The sequence below is a fragment of the Gouania willdenowi genome, chromosome 17, assembly GCF_900634775.1.
Source record: "Gouania willdenowi chromosome 17, fGouWil2.1, whole genome shotgun sequence".
In the NCBI taxonomy this organism is placed as follows: domain Eukaryota; kingdom Metazoa; phylum Chordata; class Actinopteri; order Blenniiformes; family Gobiesocidae; genus Gouania; species Gouania willdenowi.
In genome coordinates this window covers 3856580-3877588 of record NC_041060.1, presented here as the reverse complement: position 1 = coordinate 3877588, position 21009 = coordinate 3856580, and the positions used below count along the sequence as shown (strand labels likewise).

At 38.8% G+C, this 21009-nt stretch overlaps 1 protein-coding gene across 1 annotated transcript in view; it reads right to left on the bottom strand.

Annotated features, from left to right (window-relative positions):
• Nucleotides 1–926: 926 nt before the first annotated feature.
• mast3a (microtubule associated serine/threonine kinase 3a) overlaps nt 927–21009 on the bottom strand; it is a 51907-nt gene continuing 31824 nt past the window's right edge. The window contains 19 exon segments of the mRNA XM_028472434.1: nt 927–2527; nt 2620–2804; nt 6735–6871; nt 6968–7090; nt 8442–8665; nt 9669–9857; nt 9935–10056; nt 10158–10339; nt 11249–11284; nt 11286–11362; nt 11477–11599; nt 12580–12681; nt 15167–15332; nt 15420–15552; nt 16609–16747; nt 17898–18106; nt 19140–19225; nt 19511–19596; nt 20228–20360. Of these exon segments, the coding sequence (XP_028328235.1) occupies nt 1671–2527; nt 2620–2804; nt 6735–6871; nt 6968–7090; nt 8442–8665; nt 9669–9857; nt 9935–10056; nt 10158–10339; nt 11249–11284; nt 11286–11362; nt 11477–11599; nt 12580–12681; nt 15167–15332; nt 15420–15552; nt 16609–16747; nt 17898–18106; nt 19140–19225; nt 19511–19596; nt 20228–20360 (3309 nt within the window). The 3' untranslated portion in view covers nt 927–1670.

The following is a 21009-nucleotide window of genomic DNA, read 5'->3' as shown; positions in this document are numbered from 1 at the left end:
AAAATAAGCAAAAACGTGCTCAAATTGTTCAAAAAAATATTCTTAGATTTCTTGAAGGCATCTGGCCCCCTCCCAGTGTCTCACGACCCCAAGGTTGAGAACCACTGCTATAGGGAAACGTGAATAAGCTGGAGGACGATGGATGGACGGATTGGATGAGGCAACAGTCCGTTGTTTAAAGGAGGAGGAGGACATGCATCTTCATCTTCATTTACAAGATGATGAGTAAGCCCGTGCACACATTAAGTTTTCTATTTACAAATACAGTACCTGTTATTTCTATTTTGTTTTAATGGTTACTGTGTGTAAACCATGCTTTGGCACCTGTAGCTACGCTTCCAAGTCCTCAGAGATCCTCAGCATGAGTCCAAATGGTCAACGTTTGTTCTTTGGCCAGCGGATGCACAAAATGTAATAACAACGTGTTGGTTTCTTTTCTGTACATGTGATTCAGAACAAACACCAACTCTACACACACACACTTACACACACACTGTGGTAGAAAAACATGAATCAACAACACCTGACTCTAAGACATCACTGAGACACGTCTTATTTCCTGTTTTGTGAAGCTAAAACGTCGTAAAATAAACGTCACGACAAAACATTTTTTTTTAAAAAAAGTCATAAATAAAAGTTTCTTCATTTGGAACGAGAAAATATTTACAGGAACAGTTACAGGTGCCACAGTGATGGGAGAACCAGGTTAGAACAGGACCAGTAGCAGCTGCTAACGGTGGGATGCTAATGAAAATGCTAACAGGGTTGGGGTCAAATACATTATTAAGTTACAATTACATCTTAAATTACACACATTTAGTTACAACTCAATTATGATTACGGTGACCTGCATTTTTCCAAATTACAATTATTATTTTCCCCTGAAATCAATTACAATTGGTAGGTCTCGGACAGCTGGTCAAAAATTTGGCTCAAAACTGATCAATTACATTTTTTAAATTACAATTACCATGTTTAATTACATTGACCAGCATTTTTTTCAATTACAATTCAAATTATTTTTGCCCTGAAATCAATTACAATTGTGTTCTCCATTACTATAGTTCAATTAATATTACTTGGCCTTTAAATTAATAAATAAGCCCATAAAACGTAACCTTTCTCATGACATTAATCAGCGATTCTCAGCTGGTGGGTTGGGACACAAAAGTGGGTCGCGGACCTTTAATAGGCGGGTCTCGGACAGCTGGTCGAAAATCGGCTCAAAACTCACCCGTTGTCATAAGAGGCGCTAACAGAAAGCTAACACCAGAAGGAGGTTACGTTTTATGGGCTTATTTATTAAAGGCTCAGTAATTGTAATTAAACTACACAATTGTAATTGATTTCAGTGGAAAATAATCATTGTAATTTCAATTGTAATTGAAAACAATGCCGGTCAATGTAACTGTAACTGAGTTGTAATTGAACATGAATAATTGAAGATGTAATTGTAATTTAAAAACGTAGTTGACACCAACAAGTTACAATTGCGTTTTCAATTACCCATGTTCAATTTAGCCAGGCGGATATGGAGCAATATTAGCCTTGTAATTGTGATTAATTACCAATTATGTGATTACAATTATAATTGACCACAACCCTGGATGCTAATGCTAATGCTAATGTTTGGTCACAGTTTTGTGGACACATGCGATCAGTCACTCCCTCTAAAACCCTTCCTTCTCCTTGGACTTAGTTTTAGCTTTTTGCTGCGGGCTAGCTGCTGAGCTTTTGGCCCCGCCCTTCCCACTGCTGGATTCTGATTGGCTGGGTTTGATCCAGGCCGCCTTGAAGCCCTTGGGGGGGGTGGGGCTGGGCGTGGCGTCCCTCTCCTCCAGGTCGTCAAAGCTGACCTCTTGCACGGCCTCCTGCTTCTTGAATGAGTCGCGGCGCTCGGACAGCGCTAGCTTCCTCATCACCACCACGTCATTGGAGGAGTGGGGGTGGTGGTGGCCCCCCCCACGGTGTTGGGGTGACGCCGTGGTATCCTGGTGACCCCGCTGACCCCCGACCACGCACAAACCCTGGCGCCCGTGTTCACCTACGCACACAAACCCCGTGGCGGCGCCGTCGTCCGCCTCCAGGTCCTCTAGCCCCTCCCCCTCTGACAGAGGCACCTCCATGGTGTGGCGGCGGGTGCTGTACGCCTTCCTGTCGCCATGGTAACCACCGGTCGATTTGTCTCCCGTCAGCTTCTCGGCAGACTGGACTCGTTTGAGCAGCGGCGATCGAGGGGGTTCGGCGCTGCGGGGGCGTACGGAGTGGCGGGCAATGGTGGGGGGGGACAGGGTCTTACCGTGGAAACCCTGTAGGCTCTTAGGGTGACTGGGGAGGCAGGAGGGGGAGGAGCACTGAGGGGAGAGAGGCTGAGGGGGAGGGATGCAGGCGAGGGGGGAGGGTGGGATGCTGCTGGTGGACTTACAGCGTCCAGCTTTAGTGTAGCGGCCCAGGACGTGGAGCGAGCTGGGACGAGCCTGAGGGACCGGAGAGTTAGGAGAACTGGAGCACGGAGACGAACTGGAGTCTGCGACAAAAACACACAAATCAGTCAGACAGAAAGAAGAAGCACCAATGACGTAGCACGACTCAGCACTGCACCCTGAGTCATCCCCTCACCTCCAGAGTGGTCGGGGGCGGGTGAGCGGCAGGGCGTGGACGGCCCAGGGGAGAGGCTCTGCGTGGGGGACCCCGACAGGCTGTCGCTGGACGACTGGTGGAAGCCAGAGGAGAAGCTGCGGCTGCTCTGCATGGGAGTGGGGGGCGTGTGTTTGGACAGCTTCTTCAAGATGCTGCGTCGCCTGCTGCAAGTCAAAGGAAAACAAGAAGTGTTTACACTGAGGAAGTCTCTTTTAATTTCACATTTCTGTCCCATATAGTAGTAGTAGTAGTAGAGCCGATCACATAGATGTAACCAATCGTGCTTCAGAGTTCATTTAGGACCACCCACCTAATTATCATATGACACAGAAATACGCAAATAAATCAATGTGTAAATGCAGAAATAAGTACATAAAATAAATGAACAAAAAAATAAACGTGGAAATGCAATTATACTGTATATCTCTATAAGAGCAAGGAATCTCTGTCTGTCTGTCTGTGTGAGTGTGCGTGTTCCTCACATATCTCTGCAGATCAGGATCAGACTGACCTGAGAGTTTCAACATGGCTGCTGCTTGGTTCAAAGGTGTGCGACGTCGAATTTGTTTGGACTGCAATGATACCGTTAATAAATTATTTCATAAATAAATGCTTTACAAATTCTGTACAGTGATGATGTCATCAGTCCTACCCCTACAGTTATGATGTCATCAGTCCTACCTGTACAGTGATGACGTCATCAGTCCTACCTCTACAGTGATGATGTCATCAGTCCTACCTCTACAAACCTTCAAACACAACCTCATTTGGCCATCCATGAAAAAGCTACTTACCCTCCCACTTTTCTATAGTAATAAATACTTCCTACGGCCACTGCACTAGCATAAATAAATATAAAAAATATGGTAAACATAAAAAACAAGTATTTATTTGTTTATTTATTCATTTGTGTATTCATTTTTGTAATTATTTATTTATTCAAGTATATATTTAAGTATTTATTCATTTAATTCTGCATTTATTCATAAATTATGTATTTTCTTTTTGTAATTGTCATTTTTTGTCCCCCATAGAAATTGAAAAGTTTGTTGTGCCCCACCTGTCGTACCTCTATTTCCCACCAGGGGGCGCGCACGGCTAATAACCATACCGTATGTCCAAATGTATGAATACCCCCAATTTCTTTTAGAAAAAATGTGATGAAATGTGTAATCTGGATCTGATCTGGATGAAACTCGAGGATTAATTAAGGAACCAACTCGACACAACAGAGTCAAATTTCATAAAAATCAGTGAATTACAAACAGCTATTCATTTTTAAAAAAAATGTTATCATTGATTAGAGGTAGGGATTATTCCATTTTTCAAACTGATCCAGAATTAGGATATAAACTGAATGGAATCTTCCATGTGGTTCCCAACCTTTTTGGGATCATGACCCCATTTTGTATATCACAAGACCCCAGCAACATTTTTTCTCTAGAATTAGATTTTAATCAAGTTTATTACGCTGTGTTACAAATACAGAGTAACCAGGATTAGTGCACAATAGTGAGAAGATGTGCCAGCTCAGATATCGTTATACTGCATTTTATTTGAACTAGAGTTATATTTGAGAAAGTAGAAGATCGAGATTGTGTGTAGTAAAGAATAATAATTAAATACTTTTTATATTAAATACTACTAATAATAATAGAAAAAATAAATGAATATTAATTTAATTATAATTTTTTAAAATCAATTACTAGACATTTCAGGAGAACCAATTTTAATTCCAGGTGACCCCACGTGGGGTTATGAACCCAAGGTTGGAAAAATTTGGCCTACGGTCTAGCTTTGGTTAAAATTTAGTCAAAATCTGTCAAGAAACTTTTGACATAATCCTGCGAACACAAACAAATAAATGTGGGTGAAAATATTACCCTTTAGTGGTTATTTTGCACTTTAAAATGATACATTTTCTGTTTTTATTTGAGGTTTTTAGGCAATTTTATTTATTTATTTTTTTCAATTGTAGAATATTCTTCTATTTAAGGTTAAAATGTAAGTAACCCATTGGTTCATAATAAATAAGTAGGTTTTCTCACCTTCCACACTACATAATAAGTCATTAAAGTGTGTATGCTTCATGCTGGCAATACTTTCGAGTCTGTAATAGTGGTGTCATGTAGAGTCAAGTTTATTTATATAACACCTTTTATATACAAGACAACCCTATGTGCTTTACACTAAACAAACATTATAGTAGCGCTAGCACACCATAAAATGACATTTAAAAAATTAGGAACAATCAAAACATGTAAAACAATATCAATCAACAAAACAGGATAATATCAGATTAAACAGTGTGACTGTTTCATTAAAAGCAGGGTCGAATAAAAAAGTGCTGCAGGAACATTAAAACTAAACGCTGCTTGTCCGTGTTTGGTTTTTGTTCTGGGAGCATAAAGCATATCTGTCCCAGACAGATAGTGGTTGGTCTTGGAGCAGAAGGTCTGAGATGTATTTTGGTTCTGTACCATGTAATGCCAGTGTAAGGATTTGAGAACTGGGGTTATGTGATTCACTTTCTTTGTGTTTATTAGGACTCGAGCAGCAGCGTTCTGGATTAACTGCAACTTTTTTAATTGATTTTTTTTAGGTAGACGTTACAGTAGACCAGTCTACTAAAGATGAATGAATTAATACGTTTTTCTAGGTGCTGCTGTGACATTAGTCCTTTGATCCTTGATATGTTAAAGTTTAGGTCTGAGTCTATGATGACACCGAGATTTCTAGTTTGTTTTGTGGTTTTATGCATTCACTTTCAGTCTTTCTTCTTTGGCTCCAGAAACTACAATTTCAGTTTTCTCTTTGTTTAACTGAAGAAAATGTAGACACGTCCAATTATTAATTTGATTAATGCAGTTTATCAGGGTTTGTGGTAATCTATAGTCTCCTGGGGATACAGTTATGTAAATTTGCGTGTCATCTACATAGATAGTTAGCTTTTTTCATTGTTTTTAGGCTGGGCTACCAGACTCAAAACGACTCACTTTGTTCTTCTTCTTCTTGTCTACACTAGTTAAAATCACTACCCCTCTGTTATTCGTGAACGGATCCGGCTGGAATTTGGTCGGTATAATCTATGGATGTGTACGCATCGACGCTCGGAGCCCCATTTTCGATTTGGAGCCCCAAAAGAAAAAAAAGACAAATGATTTCTGATTTATTTGCAAGTCAAATATCACGATGGTTGGTGGTACCGAATCATTGGCACATACCAATATATAAATGGGACCCATTACCCCCTATTTTTCAAATGACTACTCCTCAGTTAGTTCTCGTTAGATGGGAATACAGTTTGGTATGAACACTCTACACATACATGTAATAATTTTATTTTTATTTTTAAATGAGGCCCGGGGGATCACCCCCCATTTCCGATAATTTCCAAATTTATGGGAACATAGTCATGTGATATATAGTTTCAAAAGTAATTCAATGCGGATTACCATTATGCCTTACACAATTCGATTAGGGGCCCACCCCGCACTTTCCAATTAAGTCATTTTCTCATTTATTTATTTGTGAGTCAAATATTGCGACAGTTGGTGTTACCGAATAATTGACACATACCAATATATGAATGGGCCCATTACTCCGTATGTACCACGGGGGCGGCAGGGGGCCCCATTCTTCAAATGATTACTCCTACGTTAAAGCTCGTTGAATCGGGTTGTATTTTGACATGGATATGCTATGAGCGGATGTCAAAAGTCTCTCGGAGACCTTTTTGAAGGGGGGAGCACCCCCTTTTTCAGTAATTTCTAATTTTATCGGAACATAGTCGTGTGATATATCATATCGTTTCAAAGACAATTGAAAGTAGACTACGATTTTTAAGTCTCACAATTTCATTTGTTTTATTCGGTGGAACCGAATCATTTCACTGAATTCTCAGGAACGTGGTACGTAATATTTGGCGCGGAGATGTTCTGCGGGCCCGGCCGTAGTTCATCAGAACTTGTTTAGTATCTGGGTCAATGGGAGAATGTAAATGTTGAAGAGTAGGGGGCCCAAGATTGAGCTCTGGGGAACTCCACATTCCATTCTACTGCATGTGTACCCCTCCTCCTCCACCTCTGGTCTACCTGTCCTGTCCATCCTTCCGTTTGCTCTTCTTGCTCCTTCTGGCCATCTTAGCTTTATGGCTCGTCTTTCTGGCAGGGCCCACTTTAATAGACGTGTTCTCCAGTGCAGTGGTCTGAAGGGTCACCCTGTTTCCACTCTGTGGGACAGGAAAGTATCATCATCATCAATACTGGGTTGCACAGTTTAAGTAGAGGAGCTCGTATATGCGATGTGTGATAGTTGTGGTTTGTACCTTCAGGAGCAGCTCCACCACCTCTGTGTGAACGAGTCCTTGAACTGACTCTCCGTTAACGTGAGTGATCAGGTCTCCTGCCCTCAGACCCGCCTCATGTGCTGGACTGCCCTCCTCTACACACTAAAACAACACACACACACACACGCGCACACACACACTAATCAAAAATTACTTTTCACTCGGTATCTGTTGAGCAGTATTCCAGACATCAAATCATATATTCATAAGAAGAATGAACATTCTGATCTGTAAATAAACTATAAACACTCTCTTGTTGATATTGTGGGAAAAGTTTCTTGCATTGCATTGTGGGATATGGAGTTTTTCCTTCATTCTACTCTGATTTCTTGTGTTTCTTCTCCAGACAAAGAGGACAGTCATTGGATTGACGCTCGGGGTTTTCACTGCCATGAATCGGACGATACAATACAAAATTTGCATGCCAAAATACGATATATCCCGATACTAACCAATACGATATACGTGGTTGATGATTATAAAATATAATGTTAAACTTGTAAGAACAAGTAAATGGTAACTTTTGCTTCTTCAACAGATTCTGATTCTGTTAAGTTCTTAAATTCTTTAAAAAGTAACCACGTACGTCTATAAAAGTGCACAGTATGCTTTATGAAAATAAATCTAAAACGCATTGAGGAGTGAGATAGTTTAACAAGGTCTAATGGTGCATTCACTGACACCTAGTGACCGCGTGATTACGTGCTATAGTGCAATCAAATGTTATTTTTGTTAAAAAAAACATGATTAAAAAAATCAATTTGGATATTATTTGGATTGATACAATAATCACATGGTGAAATATACATATTCTTACACCCTTAGTTGACAGAGTCAAAGAATCAGCTTGATGTGGCGTTTAACAATAACTTTACTACAATTAAAAAATTTTTAAAATATACAACAAACGGCGACAAAAATAAAGAAAAATTACTTGTTTTTACTTTACTTCTTTTTCAAACTTGAACTCTTTCTACTGGTCACCCGTAGACTGGCAACATTGGGAGAGAAAGAGAAACAAAGAGGGGGAAAAAAAGAGAAAAACCCATCCTTGTTAAAAAAAATTGACTAAAAAAAACAATTTGGCCATTTTTTTTTTGGATCCATGCAATAATTGCGTGGTGAAATATCACGATACATCACAGAATCCTTTTTTTCTTACACCGTTACTTGACACCATTTTTGTTAGAGTTTGGTTTGGGGACAAACATAATAAATAAAAAAATAAAAAAAACACATATTCATTTATCACAAGACTCCACATCCCACAATGCAGAAAATTCTGGAGTGTTTACAGTGGAGATGAAAACAAACTTTCGAGCGGCAATTTCTACCTTTTACATCTTATTTTTCCAGAAAATGATCTTAAATCTATTGATCTATAACGTCGACACTATGGATTTATCTTTACTGTCAGATATCAAGCAGCTTTAACTTTAAGTAACACACGTACCCAGACCATGTGATGAACCGTGTAGACGTCAGTGTCTCCCATGTAAACTCTAATAGCTCTCAGAGCGAAGCCGAACCTCTTCCCTGAGCTGAGGATGACCACAGGAGGCCTGAGGCAGCTCACACTCACACACAGCTCACGACTAGGAGACGAGTCTCTGGACGACGGGTTGGACGACAGAGATAAAGACGACTTAGGGCTGGTGGGAGGAGCCGCCGAGTCATCTGAAAGATGGAACACACGTCGTTATTGATCTGTGATTATTACACATCGGTAATTAATTATTAAAAAAAAGATGTTGATGAAGCGTAAAACACTTCCTGAGTAAAATCTATATTTTCAGGCATTAGAGGGAAGTGTGAACCACCGATAGTTTTCACAGCAAATTTTAGTTTCAGTCATAGTCTTTTAAATGAAATGCAACTTAATCATGTTTTTGTTATTGAATGTTTTTACTGCTGATTTTAATGTTCTTATTGGTTTTTAAGATGTTGAATATTTCCTGTTGCATTTTTTGATCATGTAAAGCACATTAAATTGCCTTGTGTATGAAATTAGTCATTCAAATAAATTTTACTTGCCTTGACTTAGTTTTAGTCGAGTAAAATATGATTATTTTTTTTTTTGTTAAGATTTAATTCCTACTGATCAACCTGATTTTGTAATAAGTAATTTAATACATTTTTCAGAGATTTTGTGTTTTTCTGTCATTTTGTGTGCTTTTGAAGTAAGTTTGTGTGTTTTGTTATAACTTTATTTGTCTTTGCTGTATTTTTGTTGTGTTTGAAGTTATTTATGCATTTTCGGAGTCAACTTGGGCATTTTGGTTGTGATTTTGTGTGTTTTTGGAGTCATTTGATCCATTTTTGAGAGATCTTGTGTGATTTTAGAGACATTTCCAGGTTTTTGTTCTAATTTTATTTGTCTTTGCTGTATTTATTGTTGTTGTTTTCAAAGTTTTTTTTGAGTATTTTTGTTGTTCTTTTGATTGTTTATGCAATTTCAGAGTCAATTTATGTATTTCAGTTGTGGTTTTGTGTACTTTTGGTGTCATTTTGCCATTTTAGAGCGATATTTCTTAAGTGTATAAACCCATTGAAAAACACTGACGTTCTACCATTTTTTTAATTTTTTTTGTCCACACAGAACAGAGAACTGAGCTCATTCCTACCATGTCACATGATGTGAACGACTACAAAGGCAGTCTGACTTCACTTGATGACATACCCGGGGTGATGATGAGTGAGAGCCCAGACACAGAGGCAGATTTTGGGACTTTCCCGGCTGCAGGTCGGGGTTTCTCTGGGGTCTCCAGCTGGTGCTGGATGCGTCTGGACGCCCCTCTCCTGAAGGCCGGCCTGGTACCGGTGCTGTTGCTGCGCAGACGGATGCGTCGGAAGTTGGAAACCATCCCGTCTGCCAATCAGAGTGAGAGTCTATAATGACAGCAGGAGGAGGCTTTATGCATTCTTTAACAGGTAGGTGGGTCTTACCCTCCTCCTCAGCAGAGATGGCAAAGCGGGGCATGATGTCCAGGCTCTGCGTGCTGTTCATTACCAGTGGACTGGCACTGCGCTCAGACTGGGAACTACTGGAGGATGCACGGGGACGCAGGCTAGAGTTTAAACAATAAACAACACATGGAGTCAGAAAAACAGAAAAATGAAACTGAAAGATGGGAAATGAAGTTAGACACACGTCGGCCTTGGTTCTCACCTCCCTCTGTGTCCGTCTGCCCTTCTGTCGCCTGTAGCCAAGTGTTTGTGTCCATCTCCAGGAGAAAGGACCCCACGACCCTCCCACCGCTCCTCCTTCTCCTCACTGTGGCTCCGCTCAGACGACGACAGGCTCTGATTGGACGGCGTGGAGGTGGACAGATGTTCCGTGCTGCTGTACACCTACAGTTTAAGATTCAGTCAAAATTGTTTGAATTTAATCGACTGTATTTCTGTAGTAAAACATAAAAGCTCTGTAAATATGACCTGGAACCAGCGTTTGGGTCAATTACAATTACATCTTCAATTATCCATGATCAATTACAGCTTAAATACAATTACGTTGACGGGCATGTTTTTTTTTTTTCAATTACAATTATTTTGTAGTCCCTACGTTTTCAATTATTAAAGTTCAATTTTAAATGATCCCCAGGAGAACTGCCAGAAAAACCTGATATAAAAATATTTTAATAATTGTTAACAACATGTGTGTAAAACATAGAACTTTAACAAAGTTCCTCAGTATCGCATTTAATTAAATTGTAATTGACAGTTTTTCTAGAATGTTCATGCCAATTACAATTAAGTCCATTACCTGAACTCAATTACATTTAAAACAGCAAAATATACAGTATGTATATATTTTCCTTTCTTTTTTTTCTGAAGATAGAAAAAAAAGAAGAAAAAATGAAAAAAAAAAAAAAAAAAGGGGGGGGAAAGGAAGAAAAGGAAGAAAAAAGGGAACAAAAATTGGAAAAGGAGAGAAAATGGAGGGAAATGAGAAAAGGAAAAAAGAGGAAAAAGAAAAAAAAGTGGGGGGAAAAGAAAAGAAAGAAAACAAAGAGGGGGAAAAAGAAAAGACAATAAATCAAAAAAAAGGAGAGAAAACAGGGGAAAATGAAAAAAGGGAAGAAAAAACTAAAAAAAAGAGTAAAAAGACGGGGAAAAAAGAATAAAATGGAGGAAAAGAGGGGGAAAGGAAGAGAAAAAGGGGGAAAGGGAAAAAGAAAGAAAAAAAGAAGAAAAAAAGGGATAAAAGTTTTTTTTATAATTACAATTGTAATTGAGGCCAACCCCAGCATGAACACGTACCTTACTGAAACGATGAGCAACAGAAGAGAACTGTCTTTAGTTCCAGAGATGATTCGTCGTCGTTTGTTTCATCGTCGTCGTCTGAGCCGAGGTGAGAGTAACGTTCTGCTCGGGCTGCAGGAACACGTTTACCATGGACCACTTAGTGAAAAAGCTGCTTTCAAATGTTCCTCGTACATGTGCACGTGTTGTGTGGATCAGTGAAAGTGAAATATAAAATGGACTCACTGTCGAAGTAGCTGGTGTCGTCCTCCGTCTCCAGTTGAGGAATAAACTCAGCTTTCTGCCTCAGGAGGCCGTTCCAGTCCAGGCCCACAAAGAACATGTGCATCTTCACCTCAGTGGTTCCACCTGTGGGAGGAGCCAGAAGAAGAAAAACATGTTTGAGTCAAAGATCAACAGCACGAGTCATGTTTGAAGTTTCGTGACTCAATAAAAAGAGTTTTTTTCTACAAATAAGATTCATTTTGTTCAAAGTTCTCAACTTCTACTGTGACATATGTTAGACTAAGACTTTCAAAATAAAATTCCACCAGGCTGTCAGAAAACAAAACTCTCTCCCTACCCACAAAAAAGTATGATTTATTAGGTTTTGTCCCAATACAGACGAAACAGGGTTTTTTTTCCCTCACATCTCCTTACTGTTAACAATTATTAACTGTCAAAAATAGGAGTAAAAATAGGTTTTAAAAAAACTAGATTTCACTTGCCTTAAACAAAAATGGCAATATTTTTATTATTATTTATTTTTTATTTATTCATTTATAGCAATAGTCAACTAAATTAATTAAGTTTGGCACAATTTTTGAGAGATTTCTGTTATTTTGTGTGCCTTTGGAGTCAATTTGTGTGTTTTATTTAGAATTGTATTTGTCTTTGCTGTATTTATTATTGTTTTCAAAGTTAGTTTGTGTAATTGTGTTGTTGTTTATGACTGTTTATGCATTTGCAGAGTCAATTTGTGCATTTTGGTTGTTTTTGGAGCCAACTCATCAATTTTTGAGAAATGTTGTCATTTTTTGTTGTTGCTTTATGTCTTTTTCTAAATATTTTGTGATATTCACTCATGCACTGTGCTGACACAAAGCAGTCCAAAAAAACAGATTTCACTTCTCTGATACAAAATAATTTTCATCATTATTTCTTAAAATGACAACAAGTCAACTTAATTAACGGTATTAAACCTTTTGGGAAGTTTATTAGCCTGTAATGACATTGGCTTTGGGGACAGCTGATGAAACCCAATGAAAAAGGATGAACTGACACAGAAATTGGTAAACCCTGAAATGGAATTTTGGAAAATCAGAGTCTCTAATGTTGTTCCCACTGACCTGTTCCCAGACGCTCCAGAGGACTCTGTCTCAGCAGCCTGGTGATGAGGTCCTGGGCATCTGTGGGCAGAGCGTCCTCCCCCTCAGGCCAAATGATGTCATCTGAACATAAACAGAACATTAAAAAATCTAAACATTAAGCACCCACAAACTCCAAAATATATGGTGAAAAATTACACAGTAAAAAAGCACTCAATCTAAAAAATAAAAAAAATCAATAAAAATCATCCTTAACTCTACTATTATAATATAATATAACATTTTTCACCCTTGGGTCCAATCTGACACCAGGGATATTTGCCTCCAGAAAATGACTTTCAGAAAACTGTTGACCAAGTTTTTGTGTCAGACATTTTGTTTATTTGCTGAATACATAAAATAAGCCCCTGATAATGAAACCTTGACCTGTTCTCTAGTGCCACCATCAGGACAAACTTTTAAATTAGAAAAAATTTATCTTGTCAATCGGTTTCGTTTGGGAAAAATCGTTTCTTAGTCAAACGATTCTTTGGAATTGCTAACAAAAACCCTTTACGATTCTGCTATCGATTCTTGCCGTGCTGCGCCCCCACTGTAAACACACGTACCCTAATGGTAAATTTGCGATGACGTCACACACAAGCTGCTGCAGAGGTGAGCTGAGCTGCTGCATTTCACAAAGAAGGACGACACATCGGGGATCGTCACCTGTACTTCCTGCTAGAGGGATCTGTGCACCAAACATTTGCCCACACAACACGGCATTACACTCAAGCAATGCCGTGTCTTTGACGCACGTAGCAGCACCAGCGCTCGCACTAGCATAGCAGGTCAAATTAAACAACTCTCTGCCGCTGCACTAACTCCATTGACTCCTTTAAAATGCAGCTAAAGACACTTTTATACAGACAAGCTTTTAGCTTTTTCACTGTTTATTCTGCATTTTTACTGAAAAGGACTTTGTAATTTCTATCTATGAAAGGTGTTATATTAATAAAATGTACTTACTAACGTTGTGACGGTTTGGCAGTTGGTTAATAGTTATTGTTGATATGATTGTTATTGTTTTTATGGGTGCCAGCCAGGTTTCCCTACTGACGTATAGGATATTTGTATAAGTATGAATTTTATTTTGTCTGTACAGTCGGTGAGTTTCCTTTAAAATGTCAAACCTCACCAGGACATAGGCATACACCCTGTTTACATATGACATATAGACTGAAAAAAAGCCAAAACACTCAGGAGATGTAATTCTTTGCAAGTATATTGAAAAATTAAACAGAAAATATATACACGGACGTGTGAGTGAGTCCTTTGCTCTCCAAAACACACAATAAAGCTCCAACTCAAATAATATCCACAAAGGTCCAGAGGAGTCAGAAGATCTCACTTCCCCCCAATTTCCTTGCTCCACAGCGTATTGAAAAAAGAGTCCATGACGTCACACTGACGGAATGCGGAAATGTCGAGTTGACTGCACAATGAAGCGGACAGTCCAGTGTCTGGTCAGACCTGTACGTGCGGTGTGTGTACTGACGTCACCGACGTGTTGCAGCTACCAGGAAGAAGTAGAGTCTGAGTCTGCGGGCTGAATGACAAGCGCCGCGGGCGGATGGAGTTCCTCCAGTAAGGACGCAACTGGTGAGGACTTTAAACGATCCTGTACGGAGTTTCCACGGACACGCTCTGCTCCGACCCAGAAACTGATGCTGCTGCCTCCACGGCTCTCTGAGGTACGCCATTTAACTACCGCAGGCAGGAGGCTTGCCCGGCGGTGGGACCGGGGATAGCGAATAGGCGAAGAGACAGAGATGGGCGTTAGTGTGAGAGGCTGAACAGGGGAGTGACCCGGTGGTGTGGGAAAAGCGAGTGCTCAAGTGACTGACGCTGCACAGGCATTTTTCAGGTTGTCACGTTGTGTGATTATGATGAAAATGAGGTTAATTTATTATTCTAAGCCACTTGACTTGTGGACTAATTCTACTCATTTGAGTATTGTTTTTTCTCAGCGGTGAATAATTAAGATTTATTTATTTTATTTTAATAAACCAGGTTGTATTCTTTACTGATGTACTACTTGTTTTTCAGCCTATTTGGGAATCGATAACAGAATCGATAAGCAGGAATCGATAAAGCACTAACCTACCTGCAGTTCCATCATTAGGTCAAACTTTCAGGTTTTTTTTATTTTTATAAACCTATTTATTTACTTATTTTTTATCTCCTTTTTTGTACCATATTTGAGGTTATTCACTATAAAGTTTCAGTCATCCTTCACCTCTTGTTATCTGGGCTTGGGGCTGGCAGTGGTAGAGATAAAAAGGGTTTTTGTTCTGGTTTGTGTTGTTTTTTTGGTTGTTTTTGTGTGTGTGCGTGAGGGGTTTTACATGTTTGAAAATTCACCCATTTGTGAAAAATGAAATATTAGTTTTACTTTGGCAGGTGTGAATAGCAGCCCATGGTGTGGGAAAGTTTTAATGAGAATATTAAGAAGAAATATGAAGCAATATATCATTCAATATGAAAGATAAACATTGAATTGACCTCAATGATAATAGGAGGGTTCAGTAGCTACAGTATATGTGAGACATTTCCAGCCACTTCTTACCATTCACTACTTGACCAAAGAGTTGTTCTGGCGTGTCCCCAAAAAAAGGCACACAGCCCACCAGGAACTCGTAGAGGATGATTCCCATGGCCCACCAGTCCACAGGCTTCCCGTAGCCCTGCCTTAGAATCACCTCTGGAGCGATGTATTCAGGAGTGCCACACACCTGGGGGAGGTAAAGCATCAGGAGACGCTGACGTTTTAGTCACACAAATAGAAGACGAAAACAAAGAACATAATAAAAGAAGCACACCTGCTTGTCGATGAATTCTCTCGTGTCCTTTTCGATGTGTCCTTCGTATAAGTTTGTGGTCATGTTCATCAGACCGATCTTTGACAGGCCGAAGTCTGTGAGCTTGATGTGACCCATGGACGTGATCAACAAACTGGAAACAAACAGGAAATACAAATGACAAAAGGACATTTTTAAAAAAATAACACAGATTTAAAAAGTTTTTTAAAAAATGAAGAAAATATTCCTCGTTTCACAATTTGCACAAATGCAATTCCATCATTGTGTGAAATATTTTTTTTTTTAATCATCTGTTAAATTAATAACTTTTAAAACAAAAAAAGCTACAGAATATAGGCAGGGAAAACAAATAATTTCAACATTATACATAAAGATAAGGATAAACTGTATTAGTTCCACAAAGGGGAAATTCACTCAATTTCAACAGCAAATAAATACAATAAAATAGCATAATTAAAAAAATGAAAAAAGGGAAGATATAAACACATATGGGCCTGTATACAATATAGAGAGAAGAGGGAAGACGTGTGGCAAGAAAGGACATTGCAATAATAATTATATAAATGATATATAAGGTATGTAAGGCCCCAACATTACCAAAGCAATAAGAGTTACATCATTCCCTGCAGAATCTTAAATTTTATTGATTTTGTGACCAATTCTCACTTAATTTGGGGAAAATGTTGAGGAAAATTGCAGGATTTTGGAAAAAATTGAGAGTTCTTTCAACAATTCAACTTTCTCCTGCAGGCCACGTTGGATGCTCTAAAGCAGAGTTTCTCAAATGGGGGTATGTGTACCAATAGGGGTACGCGATGGCACTACAGGGGGTACTTGAAAATTAACAAATGTAAGCACTAAAAATGTGGTGTTTTATTGTGTTTATTTTTAGTTAAACATGATATTCATAATATTAATGACAAAGATCTTGATTAGAACATGAACTGAAAATACAAGGGTCAGTCTTGGTTCCACACCAGGTAGGAGATGACTTAAAGCTATGAAAACTATAGAAATACATCTATTCAGGATCCACTAAATACTGTTTCTTTCCAAAATGAGATTCTATAAAATGTGTGTTTATCACATACACTTGGCGAATAAAGATGATTCTGATTCTGATTCCATCATTTTGCTCTATAATTGTTATTTTGCATTGATTTTGACACGTGACTTAGTGTGAGCTCACTTGTCAGGTTTGAGGTCTCTGTGTACGATGCCGTAGTTGTGGAGGTACTCTAGAGCCAGGACGGTCTCTGCGAAATACATCCTAGACATGTCCACAGGAAGAGGTCCGATGTTCTTCAGCAGGTTAGCACAGTCCCCGCCTTAAAAACAAACAAACAAAGGAGTTTTATACGCATAAATGTTTCAACTTGTATCAAGTATATGTGTGTCCTATATCAGTGGTTCTCAACCTTTTCAGCCCGCAACCCCCAAAATAAAGGTTCCAGAGAGCGGGGAAGGGACCCCCACTGTAGCTGAAGGTGACTGAACACATGAACATTAAAGAACAGTCATGTGGAGACAGGACCATAATTAAGGGGAGAGCTTTTTATGACCCATCCATAAAGTCAGCAAAATGATGGTCCATTGTTCTATGAATCTGTAATAACCACATTTTATTATCTATCTAAATAATATCCACTGTTATCCAGGAAGTTTAGTATTATTTGCTACACAGTAAAAATGAAGGAAGAATGCTTTGATAAAAAGTGGGGGAAATGAAATGAAATATGGTGAAAGGAGGTAAAAAGTGACAATAATGGGAAAACATGTGACATTAGGTGAAAAAGTGGTGGAATAAGTACTGAAAATGTCTTGAAAGTGGAAAAAATGTGGAGAATAGGCATTGAAATTTGATTAAGTGTCATAAATGGGAGTACCGTAATTCCTGGGCTATGAAGCGCACTGTTTGAAGTGGGCCGCATTAACAAGTAATTGAGCAAGGGTTGAGAAGAAGAAAAAGAAGGAGAGAGAGCTAGCTAATCTCTCTCTCCTCTCTCTCTGTTCTCTCTCTCTCTCTCTCTTCTCTCTCTCTTCTCTCTCTCTCTCTCTCTCTCTCCTCTCTCTCTCTCTCTCTCTCTCTCTCTCTCTCTCTCTCTCTCTCTCTCTCTCTCTCTCTCTCTAATGTGACGGAGCTCAATTTAGTGGTGGCACGAAGCTTTTAAAACCGGGAAAAATGTACAATTTAGCCGCGTCATTATTTGTAGAAAAAAGTAGTGGCTTATAGTCCGGAAATGATGGTAATTTAACAAAAATGCATTTAAATGAGCAAAAATATGGCAAGAAAAAGTGATGAAAATAGGTTAAAATATGGCAAGTTTGGTGTAGTTGCAGAAAAAGGGAAAAAATAAGCAAAAATTACCTCAAATTGTTCAGAAAATATTCTTAATTTCTTGAAGGCATGTGAAAACCCACAGGTTGAGAACCACCATCCTATAGGACACCTTCACATTTTTGCTGAGTCACACAAACCTTCCACATACTCCATGACCATGCAGAGGTGACGTCGAGTTTCAAAGGAGCAGAACATGGAGACCACGAATGGGTTTTCAGCGAAGGTCAGGATGTCCCGCTCCACAAACACCTGCTGGATCTGGTTCCTCAGGATCAGGTTCTGACGGTTTATCTTCTTCATGGCAAACCGCTGCCGCGTCTCTTTGTGGCGCACGAGGAACACAGCCCTGTGAGGAGAAAAAAGGGAAGCAGGAGCGGAATGAAGGAAAAAAAGAAACAAAAAAGCAGGAAATAGGGAAGGAAAAACACACTAATAACAATTATCAGCTCAGACTGGATCAGCTTAGACACAAACTGCAGCAGCAGGGTTCTCGCCAGTGCTATTGAGCGTACGGACCCCCGACGCTGTGGTTTTGATCCCCTACGATGTGATGACTTTTCTGTAGGTTTTTCCTTTTTTAATCGGTACTGTCGTATTAATTGTAGCACACACAGGCGTGCACGGGTTGTTTTAACTCTCTTTTTAATCTGTATAACCGAGAAACACAGATACGTCAGCTCCACCATCTGTGCATCAGCGATTTGCTAGGATGCTCCCGTCTTCACCTGAGGACCCCCAGGCACCCCCCGCAGCAACTTTTCTGCCCCTGATGTTGCCTGTGTGCATCCTCTGCTTGGTAACTGTAATCACTGTACCATATAAACAGTGTGCTTCATAATCTAAACAAAATTGATGATTTTTGTTAATTTTGGTAGTCGTTTTGTGTGTCTTTCTGAAATATTGTCCGTTTTTGTTTTGCATATTTTCCATATTTGTATTTTGTTATCCTTTTGTGAGCTTTTCTCTATTTCTGTACTAATTTTGTGGGTTTTTAAATTTTGCATGTTGTCCTGATATTTTTGTTGTCATTTTGTGTGTTTCGGGGTTTTGGCTAATGTTGTGTATTAGTGCTGTTGTTTGGCGTTTTTGTCAAATTACTGCAGGTCCCGCATAATACCTATTTTAAATTTGAAAAGCGCATCTTGAAATCAGTCTTTTGAATAAAATGTTATTTCTTGTTTATACAGTGTCTGCGTATTTGGCCCTCAGAGAGTTATAAATGTCATAATTTTGCAGGGGGAGGGGTGGGGGGGATGCCCCTGGTGACAACCCTGAGCAACACATTCTCATGTGAGTTTTGGTTCCAGTTTTACTTTTGACTGTTTGGAGTCGATAGAATGAATGTCAGTGAAAGAGAAACAAAGATCTGTTTTACTCACCCATAGGCGCCGTTGCTAATGAGCTTTATCGTCTCAAAGTCGCTTTCCAGCGGTTTCCTCCGGGGAGGGGTGGAGGCTGCTCGGCTCTAAACACACACACACACACACACACACAGACACAAACACAGAGTAGAGAAGAAAAATCAAACAGTTGCAGTGGCTGCGTCCCCTATAGAAGAGCGTGCATGATTAAAAAAGCGTTCACCAGAGCTCCATTAACCATTAACAACTATAATATGCAGTTTAAAAATCAGCTGGAAAATAAGACTAAGGTTTATGAACAAAGAGAGTTACTGTGTGCTTTGTTTTCGAACTGATGTGCCAGTGTTACATTCAGTTTTAATCACATGTAGCGTTTTCAGAGCTCATACATGAACGGGCGTCGTCTCTCCAGTGTCATCAGAATCTCTGCTGGATGATCGGTGACTTGGACTCGTCTGCTCAAGGTTGGTCACCTCTGTTAAAAAAAAATATTAAAAAAATAAAATATATATTTATAAATAAATACAAATCACACCTAATGCAGCCTCAGTTAAAATAATTAATGAATAAAAGTCACTGAGAATCAAATAAATAAATGTATGACCCCAAAAACACACAAAATGTACAAAAATGCACACGATGACGACGACAAAAATGCAGAAAGAAAAGATGACTGCGAAAATACAATAGAAAATTATTGAAATAAGTAACAACAAAAACAATTAAACAAACATTCACAAAAAATGTACAATATACACAAGAAAAAAAACACACAAAAGAAGAGCATACACAAGTTGACTGACAGAAAAATATTTTTAAAAATTACTACAAAAAAATAAATAAACCAAAACATAAAATGAGGTAAAAAGTAATAAAAGGTACTAAGAAGAACACAAAATGACAACAAAAAACAACACAAGCACATGATACTTACACAAACAAAGACAGAAATACACAAAATAACAGACTAATAAACAAGATGACCGCATGTGAATGTTTGAGTGAAAATCTATTTGACTAATTATACATTTACAGATTATGGAATAAGCTAAGCTAATTTAAATTGTGAAACATGGAGAGCAACAGTAACTAATAATGAATGTTACCTTCCAGTGGGTCTCTGGTTAGTCCAAGCTGGCTAATGATGTATCGAGGAATGTCCGTCTTAATGCCGTGACCCACCTTGGCCTGACCTTCTGCTACTTCCAAACGCTGGTAAAACTCCTCAGGATCAAACTCCTAGATTTTATTAAAAAAAATCTATTATCAGGTGGCTTCTACATAATAATACTCATTTCTTTGCATTTGCAACATAATAATTGAAAATCAGATTTCCTGAGTTGAATCAATGTTCCTTTGAATGGTCAGATATTGATTTAAAAAATCCTACAATTGATAATTTAATACGTCTTTTCTACAGTGTGTGATCAACGTTCGATAGCTTTTTATTGTCATTATACAAGACAGGCAGGTTTTTGTTTCTATTACAGAAAATGTTCAGTATGGAGTGCCTCAAGGTTCCATTCTTAGACCACTGTTATTCAACCTCTAAATGCTCCCACTTCCACTGGTCTTTCAGAAATACAATATAATAACTACCATAACTACGCAGATGATTCACAACTTTACATATCACTATCCTCAGATGACCTTAGTCCCATAAACTCCCTTACTCAGTGTCTCGATGACTCAAACACTTGGATGTCAGATACATTTCTTCAGCTCAACAGAGACAAAACAGAAATGATCTTTTTTGGTCCAAAAACTCAAAGACAAATAGTTGCTTCACATCATTCAAATCACAAAATTCATCCCATGCAGAAAAAATTGTATGTGCATTCATTTCAAGTAGACAGGACGACTGTGATGGTTTATTTACTGGCTTTTC